Source organism: Siniperca chuatsi, linkage group LG24, assembly GCF_020085105.1.
Source record: "Siniperca chuatsi isolate FFG_IHB_CAS linkage group LG24, ASM2008510v1, whole genome shotgun sequence".
Taxonomy (NCBI): domain Eukaryota; kingdom Metazoa; phylum Chordata; class Actinopteri; order Centrarchiformes; family Sinipercidae; genus Siniperca; species Siniperca chuatsi.
This window is the reverse complement of record NC_058065.1, coordinates 7,162,222-7,188,486: the sequence shown is the minus strand read 5'-3', so window position 1 is coordinate 7,188,486 and position 26,265 is coordinate 7,162,222. Positions and strand designations below refer to the sequence as shown.

Sequence of the window (26,265 nt, the reverse complement as noted above, 5' to 3'; positions counted from 1 at the left end):
CATTGCATGGCCTTCATCAGCGGGTGGAGTTTTGTCAGGGAGAGTAAAGAAGCTTTTATATATGAATAAATACTTCAATAATACATATAATTATTATGAGACATGCTTTATTAATAAACAATCTAAATTATTATAATGATTATACTAAACATATTATAAAATATGAATACAAATGTCTCATATTATATTGTCGATCATTCATTAACTGTTTATTCACCAGTTACGGTGTAGTTATTTGTTTACAAATGCATTATATAAACACTTAAATATATATTTATCTCTGCTTACAACTACATTATAGTGTGATTTAAACATGTATTAATTGTTTATAAACTGCTTATAAATGTAAATAAGGGGGATTAAAATAGAGTGTTTAAGAAACAATGTTTCTTTCATTTGAGAGGTCCGCATTTGTCATTGGCTATAGTGTAACAGTACAGAGAATGGGGCTCACTAAAAGTAAAACTATTTTTTGGTCCATAAATATGTCACTGCTAATGACTGAAGGCAAACTGAAGCACATAAAAACCTGAGTACTACACGACAGAATTCCTTCATCATTACTTTAAATAGAGATGTTAAAATTATGTTTAAATACTTAAGAAATACGGTAAAATAATCAGCAAGACCTTGGCAGATAAGTCTACTAAGGATGTTCATGTAAGCACAACTCATGACCTCATATCCTGTTTCAACCACTGGGAGTAAGAGTCAGTTTAGCCTGCCAGGCAGCAAAACCCCACCCGTGGGACTGTATTTGGCACAAAAAAAAGGATCACTTTTGGCTATCCTTTTTTCTCTCACTACATTACAAGTCCTCCCTCTCATTTCTCATTCACATCCCACCACATGTCACTCATCTTGATGAAGGACACCTTGCGGTGTAAACAAAGCAGCAAATAATAGCATCCTGTCAAGTGGCAGCTGCGTCAGTGATTTATGCCACTATTGTTGCCTTCACTTTCCCGTGTTGTCGCTTTTCTCCACTTCTTAAACTCAGCTAATAACTTAAGCTAAGACAACACGGCCACAACAAACAATACAACACAAGATCAAATCATCACTGAAGAGTCTATATCAAGCAGAGAATGGATGGAGATAGATAGGCTAATAATTTATATTTGCTATTAATTTAGTGGTATTTTGATGAAAAGAATTTATTTCTGCTTTAAGTAGAACTTCCTTTCTTATCTGAACCCAAATTATCCCATTAATACGTTAGTCTGATACAGATCAGAGAGAACATTATGTACTTATACTTATAAACAAACGAGATATGGTATTAATTAGCTTTAGAGGTTTAGGTGGGCAGATTTTGTTACATTTGACCAGGACAGGCTAGCTGTTTCCTTCTGTTTCCAGTCTTTATGCTAAGCTAAGCTAACCGGCTGCTGGCTGTATATAACTGCTTTATATATAACAGACAAATATGTGGTATCGATCATCTAACTCTTGCAGAGAAAGCCTATAAGCTTATATCCCAAAATGCCGAACTATTCTCTTATATTGTCAGACTAAGCTTTTTACATAAGTAGTAAGAGTATAATCAGAAAAACAATGAGGTGTGTAAAAAAGGTGACTAAGCAGAGGATCTGCTTTTATTTCCAGTTCCCTAACATTATTTCTCTGTTATATTTTAGTGTCTAATAACTGCCAAACCTAACCTGAATTTGCAAATCAGTTTCTTTTTATAATTTTCTAGTATCTTAACTGTATAAGAAACTACAGATATACTGTAAGATAAATATTTTGTCCTCCATTAAACAAATCCACTTTGTGAAGTCATTGTGTCTGTTGGGATTTTATGGGATTTGTGTAAAATTGAAAATTGCTCCAGGGTGTTAGGAAGCAACTGATTTAGAGGTGGAAACTGTTAATTATGGATGTTTATTGGGAGCAGGGTTTAATTTACTTTTCCTTGACGAAGTTTGTCTGACAGAGACCGAAAAACAAAGCTACTGTTTTGGTTACTTGTTTCTTGTGAAAACAGGTCTTTATTTGTGGCTAAGGGAGTTGGATTTGAGGAATCGTACAATCTTTTAATCATTTATCATCTCAAAGGAATTTAAATATGCCAGGTCTCCTATATTGTAAATCCCTGGGTAACGAGCGACAACAAGCGAGAGAAACGTTGAGAAAGAGAAAGTAAGAAGTGAGTTTGTGGTTATTGTGGGAGTGAAAATATCTCAAGGCTGTATGTTGAGCTCAAGAAGGACCAGTCAAGACTGAGGTGGTTGGGTGTCAAGTTGTGATATGGAAACCAAATTTTGAAACTTTTTTGGCGGGGAACAATAGAGAGCTGTCAGAGGGACCACCCTGTCACAGTGCATCCTGGGCTCAGACTAACCAGGAAATACGAGCCACGGTTGGGTTTTAAATTCCCTCCTCGCAGATTCGATGCAAGGTGCTGGAGATGATTGATGAGAAGGTTTTCCTGTTAGGTTATGGGACTGGAGAATAGCTGGCACTGGTCTGTTTTTAGGGTTGAGATACAAAGGTAAACATTATCTTTTCAGACACACCTTTCCCCTCAATACTAATTACTGTTTTTATAAATATTTCAAGGACATTTTTGAAACTTAGTCATTATGTATCTGTGAGTAATGTCGTGAGAAATATTTTCAATAAAAGAATGTGGAAGCAATGTTTAACAGTTTAATCTTTTACAAGCACTCTGCAAAAACACTGCAGAAATGTAATTTAACTCTCAATAATATGCATGACTTAACAGAAAACCAAATTCTGTCTTTTTATGGCAGGAGACAAGACCAGTGCCAAGATAATTAATACTACAACAACCTTAATGGCTCCTATGGTTAATAATTTATACTTATGAACCACAACATGTACAATACACTTTTTGAGCTGCATTGTCATAACAGCAAAACAAACATCCACCTTCCTCCGCCCAAAACTCTGAACCGCACTCTTCCTAGAAGTCATTTCCAGAGCAAAACAGTCTTTTTGATCCAAGCCCAAAACCTCAATTACACTGTATTTTTCCAAGATTAAATTATGCAGTCAACTTAGTTTTACTCAAAAAAATCTCCTATCCTGATGTTGCGTTGACCTGATGAGGAGCTGCAGCCTCACTGAGCCATAAACAGCTGGCACTTAGTTTGATACCCTTGTAGCACTGAAGGATAAAGACGTCGGGTAGATAATATTTTGATGGGGTTGCAGCAGGATTTAAGATCGCCTGTGCACATCACCATAAAAGATTAGAGTGATAAAATCAGACTTTTGTCAAAGTCCAGGGGCTGATATCTCAGGACAAATGTTTTTGGGCTTGAAACCGAGTAAATCCTCCTGGCAGGGACAGAGGTGGGGAAGGGTAGGTGGGTGGGGAGTATGACTAAAGGGTGGAAAAATGGTTTAAAGGGTCTATCCAGTTTCAGGAGCCTCTCATGGCTTAGTGAAGTGGAAGAAAGGGGAAGTATCCATGTCAGCAAGGAGACAAGTAAGGTTGGATACTAAACCCTTACGAGGCTTCTGCAAAGAGCGGAGTGTGACATTAAATGTTTAATGCTTTATTTGTTCGGGTTTCTTTGGTCTAGTCACCTGAATAAATACAGCAAGGTTTTTTCTTATCTCATTCCTTCAGAAGGACACTAATGTTTTTTTTTAATTATCAGTCCACAAGTATTACAGTGTCCCAGTGCCAAAGCAGAGAATATCAGTTCTTCTCTCCTCGTATCACCTATAATCTGAATAAAAGTATCCAACAATTTAAGAGGGGTTCTTGTAATGTTTAAGCATGCCAAGGAGGAGGTACAGTATCTGCGGTTTGGACAAAGAGCAAACACAACAGAGAATAAATGCTATGCCTGGATCTCTCTAATTTAATGTAAGTATAGCATGAGCTCATTCCTAAGGCACACTCTTTTTATTTTTTTTCAAACAAAGAAAATTATGAGCTCACATTTCGAGAAGCTGTATATTACAGCCGGTTTTTTGCTCAACCCAAAATAACATAAAAATCTGATTTAGCAGCTATTCTTTTGCTCTGTTAGGCCTTGGCGTCGTTTCAGAGGGACTGCACCCAAATTTTAATATTACATTTTAAATGGAAGCCTTTTTTATGGGAAGGGTGAAATTAAATGCGTTTTTAGTATCAAACGAAAAACTGATTTGGAATTTATCACAAATTTATTCCTGAAAACAGAGGCTGTCTTGTTTTTACATCAGGCTCCCCTAACTCAAGGCCTTGGGGTGCCTTTGGGGAGACCAAATGTTGAAAAGTAGGTTATTGGCTTAAAAAGTGTTGTTAAGGTTCCTTTGGGCAATTTTTGGGAACTTAAGCCCCATTTAAGCCCCAACTACTCAAGTGGAGCTGCTGAGTGGCCAACAGTGTGAGACTGCTGTTGCATTAGCAATCTCCCACATGTATATGTGCAGTATAATACTGCAGAGGAGAGTGTAGCAGAAAAAGAATGTGTCATTCAAAATGCAATAATAATCTTCCTTGTATAAATAACTGTTGAAAAAAACATTAATAACATGAACTATCAAATGAAAAGAAAAAAGATTAAATGTATTTCATAGGTTTTAAGTGTCTGATCAGAATCTAGTAAAGGCTGTAAGTGTGATTTAAAATCAGTTTGGGTTTGCTTTTATGAATATGTAAACATTATGAGGAAAGAAATATGCTTTGGCAAACGTTACTGTTAATGTTTCAAAATGTAGGAAAAAACAAGAGGACACAAGTGTATGTACAGATCCACGCAACTACGCCAGCAGATGTTTTTACATTTTTCAAATATCTTGTAAAGCCTCTCAAGACTAGGCACCCTGCCAGAGCTAATTGCACTAATAGAAAATAAAATCACCATCTATCCTCATCAACACTGGAAGTTAGTGGACAAAGCTAAACCTCATAACCCTTAGTGCTAAAATGCTTCCCTGGAATCCCTCCAGATGTGAGCCATCTGTTGTGTTCAGTCAGTGAGGTGAGACTAGTCGTGTCTATCCAGACGGTGACATCACCCAGAATAGAGACGGGCTAAAATCCAACATTCAGGCCTTTCATTAATAACGCTGCTGATCCAAGCCTTTCAGGCAGCCCCTTGAGATGCACTAAGGTATCCCACCGATGCACTTCATCAACGTTTTAAGTGTTTTCTGCCATGGGGATCCTAATTTAGCCAAGAGACTCGAAAACACCAGGGCCGCTCTGTACCACAGAATCCTTAACATGCTCCTTCCTTCTCTGTGTCCCTGAGAGGTTTCAGATTTTATGGACTGGCATGGCATGAAGTCATAGTTAAAACAGCTACAAAACTGTGCAAATCTGACCTGTTTAAACCAGGTTGCAGGATAAAAGGTGACCTGAAGAACATATAATATATTCATTTACTGGCTTCAGTACAGACATATTGTACTTACTAATTTCTAGCACAAACCTTTGAGATTTTCACAATATTTTACAATTAATCACTTCTAAATTTTTGTGCAAGGAAATATAAACAGTGATGATACAGCAGATATTGTGCATATTTTTTGGACAGATTTGCCAAAACAATGATAGCTTCAAGCCTTTTCAACAAGCCTGCATAGCACTGGTAAGTGCTTTAAGACATCTGCACTTTTATAAAATTCAACATTTGGGGAGGACCCCAATACTGTCAAGTTTGTGTTCAACTCGTAAAGTATTAACTAGCAAGCTAGGCTAATAAGCTAGTTAGCCTAGCTTGCTAATGTTGCACTGATTCCCACCAGCTGTGCTCCTGCACACTGTTCGTTCCACATTATAAAAATGCTTATTACAGTCACAACGTGCATTCAACTAGCACTGGCCTACTGCTGGTATGAAGCCACATAATCCCTTTAAATGCAAGGGGACTTGATTTGAGGACTATAATCAACAACAATGTCCTGGAGTGGAACAGCATGGATACTAATACCATTTCCACACATTCGAAAAATTCACAATTCAAGACACTTGACAGATGGCTTGACACAAAGCAGCTATTTAGTTGCCCCATAATAAGGAGTGCAATCAAGCATCCATCGATTCTACAACGGATTAACTCAAGCTATTTGCATCAGTCAACATCTAAATTCAATCAAATCATTTTGTGCAGTGACTAAATAACCCATAGTCTTTTGAAGGATAAAAATGTTGAGACAACAAATACAGATGTGGAGATGACGTTCAACAATCCATGAGAAATTGAAGTGATGACGTGGCGGCTAAGTGTTATGAGCCTCAGTCTGCTGCTTCTCAACAGGCCAGTTGCCAAGTAATTGGGATAATGAAAGCTGTATGCCTGGACAGGAAGTGAGCAGACAATAGAAAGAGTTTGTGTCCAAAATCCCAAAACGCCACCCCGCTGGGGTCTCATCTCCTCTGAGCACTCTGGGAAGGGGAGTGATCTCACCCCTAACACACCCACTAAGACAGACGATCACACAGACACACACTCACAGTCCACCACAGCTCTGTCTCGCTTAAGTAAATTCCAGCGTCACACCCAACATCCTGAATCACTATCATTTACATTCCTCCTGAACACAAAGAGGTGAGCAGCGAGTGGGAGGATCTGGGCTGAGCAAGCAGCAGGCTGGTCGTGATGGAAAGGCTGAGAGAACAGCAGGATGATAAGACGAGAGGGAGGAAGGAGACGAGAGAGAGGAAGACGAGAAAGGGAAGGAGAGGGAAAGAAAGAGACAAAGGGGTGAAAGAGAGGAACAACGCTTCTAATAAACCATGTAAAGGAAGTTGTTATAATAGGCAGTAGTTGCTGAAGGGTCACATTACTGGAAAAATCATATTAAACATTACTAGTATTGTTTTAAATGAAGCCTAAATTTTGCAAAGCACAATATTTAGATTTGTCTTATTGCAAGTCCATTAAACTTAAAACACGTTGCTCAAATCTTCGCACTTCAAACACAGATCTGGTCTGAACGTCTTCTTAATTCACATCTCAGTACTTTCTGACTTCCTTCCATTGTCGGTGGCACTAAACCAAATCCCTTACATTCCTACTGAAGACATGAACGGGTCACAAAATATACGGTTTCATTTTTTGAAAAAGGTTATTGAGTGAGTAATATTTACATCAGCAGGACGGCGTACTCAAAATAAACTACATACAAAATAAACTACTACTGTAGATCATTGATTTGTTTATAATAGATTTCTGGGCAACAATGGAGCTCTTTGGCACAGAGGAATAAGATATATCAGGCTTCATATAGAAGACAATATTTGTTATTTTTTCCTAGATTGCTGGACATGTAGTCCTGCCAATAGTGGTGCAAGATCAGAAACGCATATATGGGTCATTTTGGAAAACAATAACAAACAACCTATTACTTTATTAGATTTAACAACTTGTTGAATTTTCTTCATACATACATTTTAATAAAACAATCACCCACTGTTTTATTAGCTGTAATCTGATAGCACTTCTCCAGTAAATGTAACAGATCACCTGTCATTTCTTTCTAATCACTCTAATCCCCTCACATGTGAGCCATTAATGAAAAATGATGTGTGTCGTCTGAGGTCTTGCTCTTGTGAACAGAGCCAAAGCGTTATGAGAGGGTTCGGATAAATGACGAATGAGGACATCTGGCGAGTTTCGTCAGGGGTGTGCTGTCTGCAGTGAGAGACTGTGGTAACACAGACAGAAACAAGAACAGACAGACTGACAGAGATGGTGGAAGGAAGATAGAGGGATCAGGAGGACATAGGACATAGTAGCAATTATGACACAGAGACAGAAAAAAAAGCTATTAAAAGAGAAAATGCACTTTGGTACATTTAGAAGTCTACAACCTCTCATTTTTAGATACATAAAGAATAGAAATGTAACTGATAAAACAGCATATGGGCATTTTTTGACCTGAAAACTACATTATACTTTTTCAACTGCATAAATAACTTATGGGTAAGTTCTAATGTAGTTTAGTTTATTATGATATAACAACACTGGGAGCACATTGCCTGTAAAAGACTACATTCATTTTTCAGAAATGATAACACTGTGGATTCCATCTCCTCAATTTTCTGTTTGTTGTTGAATACTTTTGTTTGCAGTTGAGTTATACAGCTCCGAAGCTCCGTCAAGACCTCGTCTTATGGATGAAACATCAGACTTGATAGCATCAGAGTTAGCACATTGGTGCTAGCGTTGTCCTGATGGCTAACAATGCCATTGTCTTGGTTAGCAGCCTCCTTTAGCCTGCTACTGCCTCCAGAGTAGATGGCTAATTTAGCACAGTTAATGTTTAGAAAGTATTTAAATGTATTTTGGATAAACTACTTCCTAGGTGAACTATAACGGTCGCTGAATGTATGAGGAGCACATGTGGACATGTCTTCACACCGCCAAGACACCACCGGAAGTCTCTCTGCAATCATTTCTGATTACCGTCGACTTAGCTAAGTTGGAGCATAAGTAGAGATGATGCAACTGGACAAAGTTCAAACTTTACACTCCAACTTAGGATCAAACTGGTGCAACAGGGTACAAAACAATAAAAATGGAGAATGCTGCTCTCAAATGGTGTCAGAAAATGGGACACAAAAACAAACAAATCCACCGCTGATGTGAGAAACAAAAGTGCTAAAAATCACTGTTATGTGCCAACTCAAAGACTGGAACAAGATCTCTTCTGGGCCTGCTTAACACCCTACATAGACACACTTTTGTACACTGTGTTTTTCACACATAAATCTCCCTCAAATACCATGATGAGGCTTACTACCTAAACGCCAAAAGTGTGTCCTCATATCTGTTACGTAAAAATCTTTCCTTGTCCAACTTGTTGCAGCCCTCCTCTGACTCAAACTGATGTTCGTGTATGCCGGCCTTTGGAGCTGTCCCCTTAATCGGGCCAGTGTTGAAATAGCAATGTGATGACCCGTATCAGTGCAGAGGACGAGGTTTTTGGATTTTTACCATTAATGCAGTTGTGAAAGGATGGCCAGATTAAGAAACCCATTTCCTGTGTTTAAAGATGCTGGACAGTGTTTGTAGATAAGTCAGAGAATGAGTAAATGGGACAGATATCTAAGTAGGAGTTGGATACACAGTACTGATGGTTTCCTCTGCTAACAGGTTTGTTTGTCCTCAACTGTTATGACAATGTGTGTCAGACTAGATGGTTAAACTGAAAACTATTTCAGCTCAGAGAGATGAGCTGTTTACTTCAAGTGGATGTTCATGAGGTAGATATGAGAATACTAGCTTTTACAGTTCAAAATAAGAGATTAACAGGTAAAAGCACACAGGTGTGAAAAATGGCAGGGAACATTTCAGGATTTATGACTTGACAACTTGAGAAAGCTCAGCTCCTTGAAATCTGATTAGCGAGCCACTCTTGTATGCCTCCATAGACTGTGTGAGATCAATGCTAATCCACCAGGAAACCATCAAAGAGTCTCTGGAGGCAGATCCACCCTGCTCACCTGACAGCTGGACAGATTAGTGTGTGTATGTGTGTGTATATATCACTTCCTGTCTTCCTGTGAATTTGCTGCCAAGTTACAAGATCCATGTTCTATTGTTTAGCTATTGTCATTGTTAGAGGAGGGTGTGAGGCCTAATGGGATCACCACCACGTACTTGAAGTTTAATAGCAGGAGTCTGGCTCTAAAGCTCAAACTGCTTTAATAGATACTGTAGGGCAGTGACTCCCAACCAGGGGTACTTGAACTCCAGGGGGTACACCTGCAGTCTCCAGGGGGTACGTGGAAAGACTAGAGACAAATTGTGATTCGACATAAGAAAAATGTATCCACGTATTTGTGTTTAGAAAAAAAATTAACACAACGGATCACGAATTTGTGTGAGGTTGATCTTCAGCATATTTATTGTCTCAGTCACCAGTAACCATGATAGGCCGAAAGCACACGACACACCTCCTGCCATTTATGTAATTAGTAGTGTTAAATAATATCCAGTTTGCACAATTTAAAGATGAACACATTTGGAGCATAATGGGTGGTGTCAATGAAGGGCTACTTGGGAATCGTTGCTGTAGGGCACGTACTTCATTGAGATGTTAGGAGTTAAACATGCCAAAAAATACCACAGTTAAGTCTAAATCATATCAAATGTCGACATAATAAAGGGCAGAGTCTGAAAGAATATTGTATAAAACTAACGCCAGTCTCTTTCACAGCTATACTCTGTATATATACATGTATATCTATGTCGTTTAATGTGTTAAAAAAAGAAAGAACGACAGCTACTTCCTGTAGGCAATGAAATATAGGCAGCTGAGACTGATGGAGTGAAAGAGGTGTCTCAGACAGTTATTTTGCTTCAGCTGTAGTCATTATTAGTAGTGTATAAACGGATATTGTATTGCAAGATCGGATATTTTGGCAGAAAACATATGAAATAAGTTGTGTGAACATTTTACTGATACGTTCAAATAATGACTTCTGTGTTTGCTGTCTATGATCTTTTATGTACAGCCAGCCGATGCCAAGATATTTCCATTGTGTACATGTAATGGCTGGTGGTTGATGTGTGGCCCCGGGGCTTTGAAATCCACCACCTCTGTGCAAACAGCGATCGGAACATCCTCCTTAAGTGTTTACAATTTACATCAAAGTCCAAAATGCTGGAGGGGTAATGATTATCAGCTGTACCAATTGAGGGCAGCAGACACACGCCTGCCCTGTCGACTACACACACACAAACACCTGTACACACCTCTCTTACTTTAGTACTACAAGTGTGATCCTTTGTTAGGCAATAGCTGTTGTTCGTCTGTAAATTACAGCCTGTCTGCCTGGTGCAGCCCTTCAATCTGAAGCTGCAAGATTGATTCCTGCCTATAATCTTATATCACTCTGTGTTAGGATTACGTGTTTCATTCGTTATGCAGTTGGGTATGAGGAACTATTTGTTCCTATCGCTGCTGTTGGGAAAGAACAAGATTATTCTATCAACAAGAAAAAATGGGCTGTGCTGTACCACCCCAAAATATTTGTCTCAATTATTCAAACCATGTAGACTGAAATGGCAAATTAATAAAGGTTGTACTCATATTCTTTAAGGAAAATAGAAGAGTTTTTACAGACATTTTGATATTGGTTTGTCGTCGTTATAACAGGTCTCTTATCAAACTGATTGCAGCAGAAATGGGGAATCATGGACTTGTGACATTTCAAGCTACAGGGAATGAGTAATTCTTGCATTTGTTTGTGTTGTAAATGGTTTCATAGATTTTTCTAATCATCAAAATATTTAACCCTTCTGTTTAAACAGAACACAATAAGGAAGAAACAATAAAGCCGGAGATGTAGGTGAAAAAAGAGAAGCGCTCTGTGGGTTTCTTGAGGTTGCATGAGACAGTGAAATCCTAATTATCTAACAGTGAAAGTGAGTTATGGAGACAGGTACAGACATTCAGACTCAACAGAAACATATGTAGAGAAAAGTTGATCCATATCATGGAACATCAAAGTTAAATATCTTGTCAGTATTAGTAGCAAACTTTGATGAAGGAAACAGTAAAAAAATAACCCAATTAAATAAAAAATTAGCAGACGTGGCAGAAAGAGGGGGTGAAAGGTCAAGGTCTTCCCCCACCCTCACTTTTCATTAGAGAGACAGACACAACAATACATGCTTGTACACACACCTTGTGCCAGGCACAGACATGGGGTGCACAGACTAAAACAACTTTAGATAGAATACACAAAAAATTGCATAAATAGCATGAAAAACAGATGAAATCATGAAGACAATACAATAAGAAACAGAAAGACTGCAGGTTAAACAGGGAGAACACAAACACAGATGAGTCAAGACCACTATTTTACAACTATTTGGACAGAACAACATGTCATCACAACCACGAACAAAAGGTCTTCAGCCAGAGAATGGTCATAAAAACGGATTTTGGCCATAAATGGCCAACAAACATCCACATGAGCGTTTTTTAGCCTGGCAATCAAAATCACGTTCCATTTTAACAGCAAAACCCATGTTGAGGCTCTGGCTGAGATCAGAAACAAGAGACAGACAGAAAAAAACAGAGGTGGTGGACAGAGATGGAGAAAGACTGTGAAGGAGCGAGAGAAAGACAAGAGAGGGAGACAAGGAATAAACAAACAGAGAGAGGAATGTGGAGACATGGTGGATAAAAAGAGTGAAAGAATTCCAGCGAGAGATAGAAATAGACCGAGAGAGGGGGAAGAGGGAAGGAGACATATGGATTTGATTACAAGCCGATGATGTCATGCTTGTATGTCAGGTAATCAGCCCCTGGGCTGTGTGTATCGCACAAGCATGTGTGTGTCAGACAGCGCTGAGTGTACGGGGCAAGACCAGGCCTCGTCTGCAGAGAGGTGGTTTGTCTGATGTGCAACAGAAATCACAGCAAACACAGAATCACATTCAGCGGAGAGGGTGAGTGTGTGTCTTTGTCTCTGACTTTGTCTGGTTCTGCTGCATGCAGATGGCTGATCAGATTCTTAATGCACATATATTGCTACAGGGCAAAAAAATAGAATAAATAAATAACGTGCAAATGTGTGTCAGTCAGACATGCATTCACTCCTGTAACTCTCACAGAGGTAGGAAAACTTATTGCGCTCTGCGATATCTCGCTTCCATCTGGTTTGGACATTAATGGTTTTATCAGATTCATGCTAGATATCAGGTGCCAGCCAGTGCGCACATAAAAAACAAACACATACACAAACGTGCACTTACAAACTAACACAGGTGTCTTTTCCTGCACGCATTGGCAACATTTTAATGCGCTCATATGACAGCTGTACTTTTCAACACATTTGGTCGGAGACTGTGTAAGTAACAGAAATCAAGGATATCCCATATCAAGTGTTCACTCACATAACCTTAAAAGTAGAAGCCAAGTCTTTGAGGTTTAAGCGGCCATTCAGACCCAATATAGTCCCTTACATTGGTGTCAGCATGTTGCTGCAGGTACAGGCGAGAAGACGAAATACAATACAGGAAGTCCAGTTTGAGTAATAAGTCAAGTTTCCATCCAAATGTAGTGCTAATATTAACCATATTTCCAGAAAATTGGCAAAAGAAAAGTCTATGCTCAAGTTAATGCTCGTTTCCATCCATTACGGTTATGTGAATATTAGGAGTTGGGTGCATTGAGATAAAAAGGCATTCATTCTTCAGTCAGGTGCCATTAAACCACTGCAGAAGAAGAGGACGCAAACAAGATGACACAATTTAAAGAGCACCAGTCAAACCTCAAATCATTGAAAACTAGTGGAAAATGTGATGGAAATGGCATTTATGTTTGTTTAATGTATTAATCTGAGAAACGTTAGTCTCTCCGCTCTACACAGATCTAATGTTTTTGTCTGCCGTCAATTTTCATCTCTTCAGTTTAAGTCACATGCTTCATGTACTTCATGATTTTTTCGCTACAATAAGTCTGTTTCCATCATATTTTGTCGCACTTTTTATTGAGATAGAAACTTTTCCACCTCAGCCAAGTGATTTTTCTGGGGTTCCAGCATTTCCACTCAAGCACAATTTGAAAATGAGAAAAAAAACAGGTGAATGCAAATGCACTAATAAATCCATGACTTCTATGAGACCCCAAAACACCACATGTTTAATTTTAGCCTATTTCTCAATGATTGTGAAGTAAACAGTAAAATTACACCATTCGTGTTACAAAGTCATTCACCAAGTATGTGCACTTGCAAGTATTCAGTTGGCCAATTTAGTGAATTTTGGGATGATGAGTGACGTTGTGGAAGTTCTTCATTTTTTGGACACGTTTTTTTCTAAGATTAAGTTTTTTGGCACTTCATTCTTATTGTCTTCATTGGACAGTGACAGTGTAGAGGGGTATGACATGCAACACAGGACCCCAGTCAGAATCAAACTGGAAACTTTGCAATTATATGGTAGGCATCTTAACCACTAGGCCGCACAGATGCCCCGAGGCGGATTTTTTGGACAGTAATAATGTTGGTCTGGACACAGCCTTAGATGGCAGGTCCCAGTTGGACAGGGACTAGTTTCTCCAATCACAAATTGTCTGCTGCTTCATATAGCAGATAAATCCTTTCATCCATCCATGTGGCTCATGTTTTTGCATTTGTACACTCTTGGAATTTCCAGGAAGTTTCAGCTCAGAGGAACATGGCAACATGTTGAAATGCCGGAAGACCATGCCTCAGGACTTAACAACTGCCTTGCCGAACCACACACGTTACTCATGCAAACCGGATCCCAAACCTCTACATTCTTCTGTGTACTGTCAGTGCTATAGTCATCCCATAGAGGTTACATAATATATCTTCATCTCCCCACTATTTGTCATTTGGCAGAGGCTTGTCACAGCAAACATGTTTGTGTGGCCTGATTTTGTGTTTGATCCCCAACATCTGTTTCAAGTGTACGGTACTCTGGTCCCGAATATGTCCAGATCCAGAAATAGAATCTAATTTTGGATGACCGAATTGTTTGTTCTAAGAACAAACAGTTTGTTGCAAGGAAATAGGAGAGAACACAAAACTAAAATACATCATAGTTTAGAGCTGGAGCTTAGTGGACAGTTGTTGGACTCAGTGACACTGAATCTGCACATTGTGAAATATTGTGTTTTAAATTGTCTGAAATCAATCCTGCTTTGCCCAAGTGTGCTTCAGGAAAAATTCTCTCTCAGCAATCGAGTTGTCATTCTTTCAAGTGGACAATTGTTTTCAATTGTTTTCTGTGAGGGGCGAGAAAGAGCAGAGACTTCAGTCTCAGCAGGGGAGCTCAGCCATGTCTTTCTGGTTGTGCTCCCAACTCCTCCAGCCTCTGATCCCCTGGCCTTTAGCTGTCAACAACACGTGACAATTACCATACGGCGCTTAAAGAAAAACCCATCACAGTGATCAGTGTATTGAATAACAAGTTTAAGAATTGCAGTATTCTCCAAACCAAATCAAATTTGGTGTGTTTGCACAGGCAACATGGCGAGTTCCTGACCAAAAAGAAATGCTATCTTTGGCTCCTGTTGGCGCTGTGTGCACAAGCTGGCCATCCAAACCTTTTCACACAGCCTCATTCATTATCGTCCAACAACAGTCTCCTCCAATAGGTCGCAAATGCTGTGATTAATTGCAATTTGTTTTACATAAGTCGTTGGGCCACATGTTTTCAGTTTACGTCTTTTAGGAACTTGCGAGTCGTGTCTGGCTCCTGCTGCGACTCACAAAAACTGCTCCATCTGCCACTAAATGAAAGAAATTCAAGTCACAGTGTGTATGCTGGCATTTGTTGTATTTGTCAGCATTTTGAGAACATCTAATTAAATTTTGCTTGGAGTATACTGTTGGCCAGAGATGGAAGATTTTTGATTTTAATTTCTGGACATTTCATTTCATTTCTAAAGTTGTCCAGAAGTTGGTGAAGATGGTTAGTAGATGCTCGTGGACTTAAAGCTGACTCAATCCAAACATACCAACCTGGCTTCCTATCATTACTGTAAGTCTGAGGTGTAATTACATCCTTTAAAGCTGGAAATTAATGACAGTACATACAAAAGGGGACAACCAGGGACTTGTAATTTTGCCGCGTAGTGTTTGGCAAACGTTCAGTCGAGAGGAAGGGTCATGAAGTCAGGTTGGATGACATGCGTTGACTGACCACTTATACGTGTTTAACCTGCATCACTGTATTGATATATGCTGTTTGTATTTTTACATGAAAATCCTGCCTAATGCAGCTTTAAATTAATCCTGCAGACCGCTGTGTCATTCAGCTTGGTTGGCAAAGCTCGTAACATTTAGTAACTGTGACCTCAGCCATTGTGAAGCTATGACATATTTTATTCAGTGGGCAAGAGACAGGAAGAGTCTTGCCCTTGTTATTTCACACACGGCTGGAATCAGTTAGAACTTTAGTGTATTGCCTGAAAACACATAAAGACAGAATACACTTTGTGTTTTTACAGACTGACATGTATATGTGACTAATTTGCTGTCTTATTGCATGCCCTGCACTGTTGCCTTACACCAAACATAAGGTCCTGTTGTTCTTGCACAGTGTTTGTCAGGAAGTACTTATGTCACTACTTGAGTTGCCCAAATGTTTCTGCACCACGCAGTGCCACCAGTCCCATTGTTTGAATAAACATGGCACATTTTTCTCAGAACAACAGTGACACTGAGAGCGTAGCAATAACCGCTCTGAAAAATCTCTGAAATTAGCTCCCATCATATGACAATAGATGATGCACAATGTTAACACTTTTCAAAGATGGATTAAATCACCAGCTATAGTCTGAGAAATGTATGAGTTAGGTAAGAGCAATCTGATAATGAAAGTAAAGACTGAAGCATTGTGAACTGAACAATGCACCACTGATAAAGAGCAATGTGTGCTGGCTTAAGCTATGATTACACTGCTGCATGAAAATCCATTATTTGTTTGTGGAGCCATTAGCATGAAGCCACTTTTACACCCACAGGTAAGATGTTTAACTACCCAACCCTCACTTCAGATATTCTCACCATGTTGGCTGCAAGATGTACTGTATTTCATCAGTAGTGGAAAGTAAAGTACATGCACTCAAGTACTGTACTTAAGTGAAATTTTGAGGAACCATTTTTCCACTACATTTCAGAGGGAAAATTGTACTTTTTACTCCAATGCATTTGTTTGACCACTCTGGTAATTTATTATTTAGCAGATTAAGATTTTATACACACAAAATAAGTTATCATTTTATAAAATATGGTGCATTGTCATAGATTAGGTTAGTTAAAATTAGACCCATTACAACTAAGCTGCAACATATAAATGCTGCTTACATGTTAAGGTATTATTAAGGAATGGACTGGTTTTCTTGCTGAAAGTTAGATGAGAAGATCGATGCCTGCTAAATTTGAAGGTGGATCTAGGAGAACGTTAGTTTAGCTTAGCATAAAGACTGGAAACAGTCCACAGGTAGAACCACAGCTTCATATTTACTGTACAGACATGAGAGTGGTTTCGATCTTCTCATCTATAGCTCTTGGCAAGAAAGCAAATAAGTGTAATTCCCAAAATATCAAACGATTTTCTTAATAAAAACAATAATAAGGCTCTGGCTCATTAAAGGGTCCATGCTGCATAATGAGTACCTTTACTTTTGATACTTAAGCATAGTTGCTAATGCTACTATTATACTTTCATCGCTATAAAACTTTTAATGTAGGGCTATTACTTGTAAGAGAGTTTATTTTTTATTTTTTACATTGTGTTATTTTAACTTTTGCTTAATAAGGATCTGAATACTTCTTCTATTACTGATGTACAGTATACCGGTACTGACATAATATAGCAAATCTCACTGTAAAGATGTAATGGTATAAATGGAGCCCATGTAAGGGACCAAGTTAAAAGAAACAATGAGTTCCTGGCAACTAAATCAGCTACAGTGTGCACCAAAACAAGATCCCTAGCATGTTCGCATTCCTCAGTGAGACTAAGAGGGTGATGCTACCAGCCAGCTAGCAGCTAGTAGCACTCCATGATTTCAATCAGAAATGGCACTGCTAACAAACCATTTCAGTGAAACTGTCAAAATGTGAATATATATTTCACATGTCAAAGATATGTGTTACATGTCTTGTTCTTCAGCATTGGTCTCAATTATAAATCATCCAAGAATTTCTTATTAACTTTGCAAGCTGATTCTTTTTTTCCTCTCTCCTTGGCTGAATAAATGACTTATGTTGACAAGAGCCTGAAGGAAATTCTGTAACTCGAACTCCTTGTCTCTCTTCACCTACTGCCCTGCCTCCGGAGCAGTGACAGACCCGGCAGATATTTCACACATTACATACGTCAAGAAAAACCTTTCCCTCTTCTCTGCCACATCCTTTAGTTAAACAGTTACTTTAGGAGGCTCGCTCAAACACTCAGACTCGGCACACACATGTACACACCGCACAGTTACACATACGAGCAAGCACACCCCCTTCTTGCGAGCCTCTGCAATGCAAAGCTCCATATAAGGACATGTTGATGATGTAATGGTCCATAGGCAGGGAGCACATCCCTTATTGTTTGGTCTGACTGCAGGAATGCCCACATTACAGCTACTAAGAGAGTGAGATACACACAGAGAGGAAGAGCTGAGGGACGGGTGTTGTACGGCAAGATAATGAGCTTATGGCAGTGAAGCTGGGAAAGCCTTTGGCACAGGTAGGCACACTGAACATTACTACAAAACTCTTTGGGGGAAAAAACTTTATTAAAAAGTTGCCGAACTCTTAATTGGTTTGGAGACGTACAGATGTTCAGGGTAGCATCATTTCTTGCTGGTGTTCTTGTGTACTTTGTAATACTAAGTTTCATAGTGTTTGTTTTTTATAGTACTTCTTTTTGGCTTTAGTTACTATTTGTCGCGTAGTTACTGTGAGTTACTTCTGAAATGTTTGAGAATCACATCTTTAAAACAACTAGTCTAAGAAGTTAATAAAACTCAGTAGAATAATGTTTTCCTAGTCAACAAATGCCAACATTACAAAGTACCTCAATGTATTTAACTAACTAATCTAAGAAAGTTCAAGTTTTAAATTCTTTTTCAAGTGTATTAAATTATATATTAACTGTAGTGAGAACTTAATGTCTCGAAGCAAGGGAGTGTATCATTAAATCAATTCAAAATTCAATTTTACATATCCATAAAGAAATGCTGAAGCACATTTTGATTCATTATTAAAAAACTGAAGGAGCGGCTATTCTAACATGCTGTGGAGTCCGACTCAGTGGTCTGCCATTGCAAACTTGACCAAAGATATTAACTATTTAGACAGTAATGAGGCTTGAATCAAAGTCTTGTCGGAAAGTGGTGTTAAACATGTCACATTTGTGGCTCTGCTAATTTATTGTGCAGGAATTTGTCAAGGCAACATAATTGTAGAAATACTGACAACTTTGTTTTGCAGGCACAAGATACCAAGATTGAATAGTCTGGTAGAGCAAAAAGACAGTGTAAGAGACACAGCATGGTAGGCACTAGATTACACATATTCTGTGATTATCCTATATTATTAATATTTACTGTGTGTACATCCCATTATTTTTTAGGATGGAACCAAAGAGGCATTTAGTATTTTAAAAAGGTATCAAGTACTTTTGATGGCTTGTTATTGTCAGATGAAATCATTCTTCCCTGATTGACTGTGGCTGTCTTTATTTCAAAATGAGATAAGAAAATAATGATTTCTGCTCGGATTACTGCTAACATGAACGTTTAATTACGTTAATTACACAGATATTAATGAAATTAGGAGTCATCTCAAGAACTTCTTTGCATTAAAGAGCAGCTATGTTTTGAGGAAAGAATTATCTGTGGTGTTAAAATACTGAAGAGGGGATTTCAGGTGGCAACATTTCCATAATGTATATTCAGCATTTTGGAAATACTGTATAATCCAATTTATTCATACACACACACAAAAAAAAAACTGTTGTATGACAGTCACATCCAGGGCTCATTTGGTAACACACCACTCCATTAACCATATTACTACTACCAGGAAGTTAATATCAGAACTACATATTTTACACATGTTGATTGCACTCTGGGGGCATATCACTTAGCCTGTGTGGACTTTAAATACATTCCATGCACTGCATCAATCAGCGTCCTCCCCTTCAAACTTTGTCCCACATGAGGGCATTCGGCCCACCATCCACAAAAGCGGAGGTGGTCGTGTGTGTACGCAAAGGATATATCGGTCTGTACATACATGACCTAATCACTTGTGGTTAGGAAATAGCAAAGCAGTCCTGACATATGGAACGTGTAACACAGCTTTAAGCAGCGGGTGAGCCACAGTTTCCAGCTTCGGAGCCACGTAAAGAGAGGGAAGCTGTAAAGCTGTAATGGTGTGGCTACTTGTGACTGCTCCCAACTGGATGTTTCCTTTTCTTTTTTTTTTTTTTTTAAATTGCATTTATGTTTGCTTACATTTGAGGGTAAGATATATATAACATATATTTGCAACAAAGCCAGAAACAATCCTGTAAAGTTAAGATATCCCACTTTAGCACCCTAACCCACCAAATGACTCTGTGCAGCCCATTTTTCCATGACACATTAATGACCCGCAGTGGTGGTCATGCATCCGTTTTTAGGTACATGCTGCAGAGTGGGTGGTAAGGTGTCTTGTAATGTTGATAGCCATGAAACTGTTATGTCACCAGCTTTATGTGCAGCACTTTACAATTTATTCCTCCAAAATAATGTTCTTTCAAGCTGTACAGATGTCTGCCTAAAAGGGCTGCTCTCTAATGGCACTGCGATAAAACATGATGGGGATGGAAATGTGGATAAATGCTATGTAGATCAGAAATATTTATGTGTTCCCTGAACGCTTATGGCAACTCCTTTTCCTGACTTATATTAGATGGCGAAAGCTGGTCAGTTGAGCTACTACTACTCATTAAAGTGCGGTTGGTCTCCAACATTAATTAAGGGTCAGCTGCAGGATAATTTTATCACCAAAGGTCACTCCATCTATTGTCCCGCCAAATATATAACATGCAGACTTGCAAGTCTGCACTACATTATATCTAACAACAAAAATGGTCTCAGATGCGGCTCTGTTGGCCAAATACACTCATCTATGTGTGTGTCCTGGATGAGCAAAAGTTCAGGAGCAAGTGATCTGGACCAAATTTTCCTTATCTACCACAAAGTACATCGGGAATAGAGCAATATAGTCCCATAAAGCTAGAAGTGATTTCACTGGTGTGAGGTGAGCTGTGTATTTTGAGCATAGGAGCCATGCAGTTTCCTCCCAAAGGATTTGCCTTTATTAGTGCAACGTGCCCTTGTGTCAGTATACAGACCAGTTCAGGACTTTAAAACAGAGTGATAGGCAGAGTTTACAGTCCTTTCTATTTTGGCTGATGACATCACTACAAAAACAGTGGGGACTGAGATAAGAGATTGAATAAACAGTGATTACAGGCAACAGGCTAGTTTGCAAGAGAGATGTCTGCTTGTTTCACTTAGCAACTCAATGTTTCTACATACACAGTCCATTCAAAGAACATGTAATTTTTCAACACATGTATGTTTCTAGATAAGGTGGGCATACTTCCTTGCAAGACACTCTTATCCAGAGTCCTTGAAAAAAGTATGAAAGATGATTAACATATTTTATCAACACTTCTACCAGCCAGAATATATAACAAGGGCAAACTTTAAGTCAACAAAGCTACACAGAAAAATTGTCTGAGCATCTGGAATACTCAGACCGTAAAATAAAAAGGCATCTACAAAAACTTTTGTCAGCGGTGGAAGAAGTACTCTTTAGTAATCTTTAAAAAAATGTTTTATTAAAAGTAGCAATACCACTGTGTAGAAATACTCACAAATAAATAGTCATGCACTCAAATTTTTTCAGCATTATTCATAATAATAGTGCATTTGCTTCTTGAAACGTGGCCACAAAAAACCCAACATTCTCTAATCCACTGAAAGCACATAATTAATTATTATGCAAATCCTTATAATATTTTATTAAATGTTGTTTGGTCTGGATCTAATTGCAACACATGGATCCAGTCACATGTGTCCCCCTACTCGCTCCCACCCTTTAGCAGCTACTGAAGAAAGAAATGACATACACTCTACTGCTGAGAAGTGACCCGCCCTACCACACTTACATCACGGCCCACAACCCAAGTGTACATGTGGAATTAGTGATCCCTGAGAGTGTGTGTTTGTGTGTGTGGGGGATTTCTGTATAAACTCTGTGGGATTGTAATTGCCTTTGGAAGCAGGGGGAATTCCTTTAAATGTATAAGAAAAAAACGGGGAGGGTAGGTGGTGGTGGTTTTGGTAAGGGGGAGGAGGGTTGGTAGTAGAGGAACCCCTTAATTAAAGGATTGTTCCATGCCAGTGGGCCATCTGTGTGGAAATGCCTGGCAGCTGCACATACAGCAGTCATAACATACCTTCCCCTGGGGCTGTAGGCACTTTGGCCTGGTGATGTATGCATGTGCCAGACGCACTGACCCCAGCTACGCACTGTACTTAAAGCACTGCAACTGCATGAAATGGCACATGTGCAATGCATGTTGACATCATTTGAGTAATTTGTACCCCATCTGGGTTTTGTATGCAGAAATATGAGATATAAGTAGTTGTGGAAATATAAATAATACATATTATCCCCTTTCTAATAGGTTTTTTACTTTGTTGCCTTTGATTTTTTTAGTCTGTAGTGGTAAATTTCAACAGTGCTCCTCATTTGAGGAGAAATATTGCTTACATCCAGTCTGAAATGAATACACTTACTTTTGTTTTACTGATTTGATTTTAAACTCTGTGTCTTTGCCTCCATGTGCAAGGACTTGCCCTTTATTTATCCTTGAATACATAGTTTATGTTTGATGAAAGATACACCGAAAGAACTGCAGCAGATTACCATTAAACAGCAACCTAATCAAAGAGAATCCTGGTCATCCTTATAATTCGCTTACAGTATTGCTCATCTTATCAACATCAACATTTGACTGTGTGTCAGTCTTTTCCCATTATTTCCTAGAGGACTTATTAGGCCATATAGTACACCTTCAAATACTATGGAACCTTTTTGAAATTCACTGTTTGTTAAACTCAAGGTCCAATATTTATAGCAGTAACTCAGGTTTCCAAACCATAGGAGAATTAGCTGGCAACAAGGGAACAAAAAACATTTAACCACATGTATTTCAGACTACCAACCTGAGAGAGTTAAAGTAATGTTTTTTATGATGTGTTAAATTTTCCATGACATTAAAACTTTAGTCCTCCTCAGAAATGTAGGGAAAATAACACTGTTTATGATGTGTCAGTGCTTGGAGAAGTGGGCCCAATGGGTAATGACAGTGGGGGTGTAGAGTTTCTCTAGCACCATTCATATTTAACATAAGCAAAGAAAAAAAACATTTTAGGTTTATCAATGATTTAAATATGTGTTGCTTCAAAATTCACTGGAAAGTTAATGGAAAATGAATTTCAAAAAAAGTACATAAAACGGGCACAACTAATAGAGGATGCAACTGCAGTGGGAAAGTAACAATTTTGCAATAATTAACATTTACATGTTTGGTCCCAAACTTTCTCTATTTTTATGTACTTTCTATATGCAAGTTCTGAATTGGATTCCTCAAAGATCATATTTGACTTGTTTTTATTTTTTATAGGTTGAAGCTGTTAATTGATCAGGAAAAGGCCTACCAAGAAAGAAAGGACGAAGAGAACAATAAAAAGGTCACAAGTCTGAAGGAGGAGCTAACAAAACTCAAGTCATTTGCGTTGATGGTTGTGGATGAACAGCAGCGTCTCACTGAGCAGCTGAATCAACAAACAGCTAAGGTCCAAGAACTGAGTGCCAGTGCTTCACAAGCCCAGGAGGAGCTGAGCTCAGCTAATGCCCGTCTGCAGGAAGAGGAGCAAAAGGTCTTTCGCTTGGAGGCTGAGCTGCGTGGCCAAACTGGTCGATACCATCAGGAACAAGAGGCCATGACTGCCAAACTGACCAGCGAGGATGCCCAAAACAGGCAGCTGCGCCAGAAACTCTCAACTCTCAGCAGGCAGCTTGATGAGCTGGAGGAGACCAACAAGACCCTGCGCAGAGCTGAGGAGGAACTGCTGGAGCTGAGGGACAAAATTAGCCGTGGTGAGTGTGGAAACTCTAGCCTCATGTCTGAGCTTGAAGAGTTACGGAAAAGGGTACTTGAAATGGAGGGAAAGGATGAAGAGTTGATCAGAATGGAGGACCACTGCAGGGACCTCAACAAGAAACTGGAGAAAGAGGCCACTCAAAGCCGGAGCCTGAAGGCTGAAGTTGATAAACTGAACCACAGAATTATGGACTTGGAGAAATTAGAGGACGCATTCAGCAAGAGCAAACAAGAATGCAGTTCACTCAAAAGTAACCTGGAGAAGGAGAGGACGGTGTCAAAGGTTCTGACCAGTGAGCTGGAAGTCTTGAAAGTCAGGGTCAAAGAACTGGAGGCTGCTGAAAGCCAACTGGGAAAGACCGAGTTGACACTGAAGGAAGATCTAACCAAGTTAAAGACTCTGACAGTCATGCTGGTGGATGAGAGGAAGGCAATGGCAGAGAAGCTAAAGCAAATGGAAAACAAGGTCCAGAACAGCACTGGCAAACTTCAGGCTGAACAAGACAAAGTTACATCAGTCACAGAGAAGCTAATTGAGGAGAGCAAGAAAGCACTGAGGTCAAAGGCTGAACTGGAGGAGAAAATGTGCAGCGCTACAAAGGAAAGGGATGACTTGAAGGCCAAGTTGGGGGCTGAGGAGGAAAGGAGCAATGATTTGGAGTCTAAGATCAATATGATGAAGAAAAGGTTGCAATCGCTAGAGATCATAGAAAGAGAATATCTGAGAAACAAAGCTAAAGAGGAGCACATCAAAACACCCATTGCTAACCGCTTCCAGCAAGAAGACAACAAAGTAAAGGATTTGACGCAGGAGGTTGAACGCCTCAGACGCAAATTAAAGGACATGAAGGTGGTAGAAGGTGACCTCTTAAAAACAGAGGAGTTTGAATCACTGGAGAAAAAATTCACCAATGAACAAGAGAAAGCAAAAGTCTTGATGGAGGAGTTGGAAATATCCAGAAATGAACTTTCAAAGTACCAACTGGCAGAAAAGAAAGAGTGCAACCAAGAGCATGTTCTTTATAAACGCTTGAAGGATGAGGAGGCAAAGTCTAGTCATTTGACCAGAGAGGTAGCAGCTCTGAAAGAGAAGATCCATGAATATATGGGAACAGAGGAGTCCATTTGCCGCATGAAAACTGACCACTCTACACTGCAAAGAAAACTGACCCAGCAGGAGGTCAGAAACAAAGAACTGGCCAGAGAAATGGAGACACTCACGAGAGAGCTTGAGAGATACAGACGCTTTAGCAAAAGTCTTCGCCCTGGCATGAATGGAAGACGCTTTTCAGACCTTCATGTTTCCACCAAGGAAGTTCAGACGGAGCCACTTGACCTCATGTCTCCCAACTGTAAGACAATGGCACCACTGGAATGTGCTGTAATGAACGGGAAGCTGTACGACGAGAGCGAACCTGAAGATAATGCAAATTACAGCAATGAGCTTCAGCTAACCAAATGCAGCCCCTCACTTATCAATAACGTAAATAATCTAAACAACAACTTGAGAAGAGCGCGAGTCCCGTTCCTTAAAAACAAAGACACCCCCCATCAGTTGAACGGTAAAGTGCAACCACGGCAGAATGGCAACCACGTTCAGCCTGGAGATGTTGTGTTGACCCACAGTCCTGGGCAGCCTCTGCACATTAAAGTGACTCCTGACCACGGACATAACACAGCAATGCTAGAGATCACCAGCCCGACCACAGAAAACACCCAGTCATTCACCAGCACTGCCGTCATACCCACAAGTGGAGGTCCACCCAAACAGAGAATTACCATCATCCAAAATGCTTCCATATCCCCTAGCGCAAAATCCATTTCCCCAACAACAAAATTCAAAGGTTCCCCAATGACTGACGAACCGTGTTCACCAGATAGGGCCCTATCACCTTTCACTGTGGCTACATACTCAAGAGCAATGACTCCAGACTCTTGTGGCTCTGTAACACCAGACAGAGCCATGTCACCTATACAAATTGTGTCGGTCACAACAGGTACCCCTGACAGATCCCTCTCCACAGAGCCAGTAGAGGTTGTTGGAGGGCACGCTGTCTTCCGTGTGACCCCGGAAAGGCAAACCAACTGGCAGGTCCAGAGGTCTAACAGCTCTGGGCCAAATGTCATCACTACAGAGGACAACAAAATCCACATTCACTTAGGGAGCCCCTTCATTCAGAGTATCAGCACTCCGTCGCAAACACTGAGTCCATGCCACACGCCTGGACTCCAGGAGCAAAGGACTCAGGTGCTTGCAAACTGCAGTACTCCTACTGCCAAAGGCAACAGCAAAATCACAAGTAGCATCATGATTAAGCCCACCTCCACCCCAATCCAAAGGCCATCACAAATTACAGTAAGTAATGTCTACGACTGACCTGATAACCACCAAAACCCTCCATCCCATCCTTTGTTACTGAATCCTGCCCATGAGATCCAATACAACCATAGACCCTTATACAGTACCCCAATTCTATACCCTGATGCATTTACATGTCTGTTTTACTTGATTTATGATCTTAAACGGGGGTTTTCCTTTTTATTTTGGTTGGTTTGCTTGGTTCTGTGTGATTTAGATAAAAAAAATTGTTTGCCTGCATGAGAAAATAATACCATTTGAAAGCACTAGAAA

General features: G+C 39.5%; 2 protein-coding genes across 6 annotated transcripts in view; one reads left to right on the top strand and one right to left on the bottom strand.

The window, feature by feature from the left end:
* LOC122872385 (epithelial cell-transforming sequence 2 oncogene-like) overlaps positions 1–26,265 on the bottom strand; it is an 86,936-nt gene that overhangs the window by 42,907 nt on the left and 17,764 nt on the right. The window lies entirely within an intron of this gene.
* The window catches only part of filip1l (filamin A interacting protein 1-like), a 74,451-nt gene that overhangs the window by 42,149 nt on the left and 6,037 nt on the right, over positions 1–26,265 (top strand). For 3 of the 5 annotated variants that reach the window (XM_044188561.1, XM_044188563.1, XM_044188562.1), the window contains exon 5: positions 23,154–25,989. In XM_044188561.1, the coding sequence (XP_044044496.1) occupies positions 23,154–25,989 (2,836 nt within the window). Of the gene's footprint in view, positions 1–18,128; positions 18,150–18,893; positions 18,959–23,153; positions 25,990–26,265 lie in introns of those variants that run through there. The other 2 variants (XM_044188566.1, XM_044188565.1) reach the window with 2 other exon arrangements.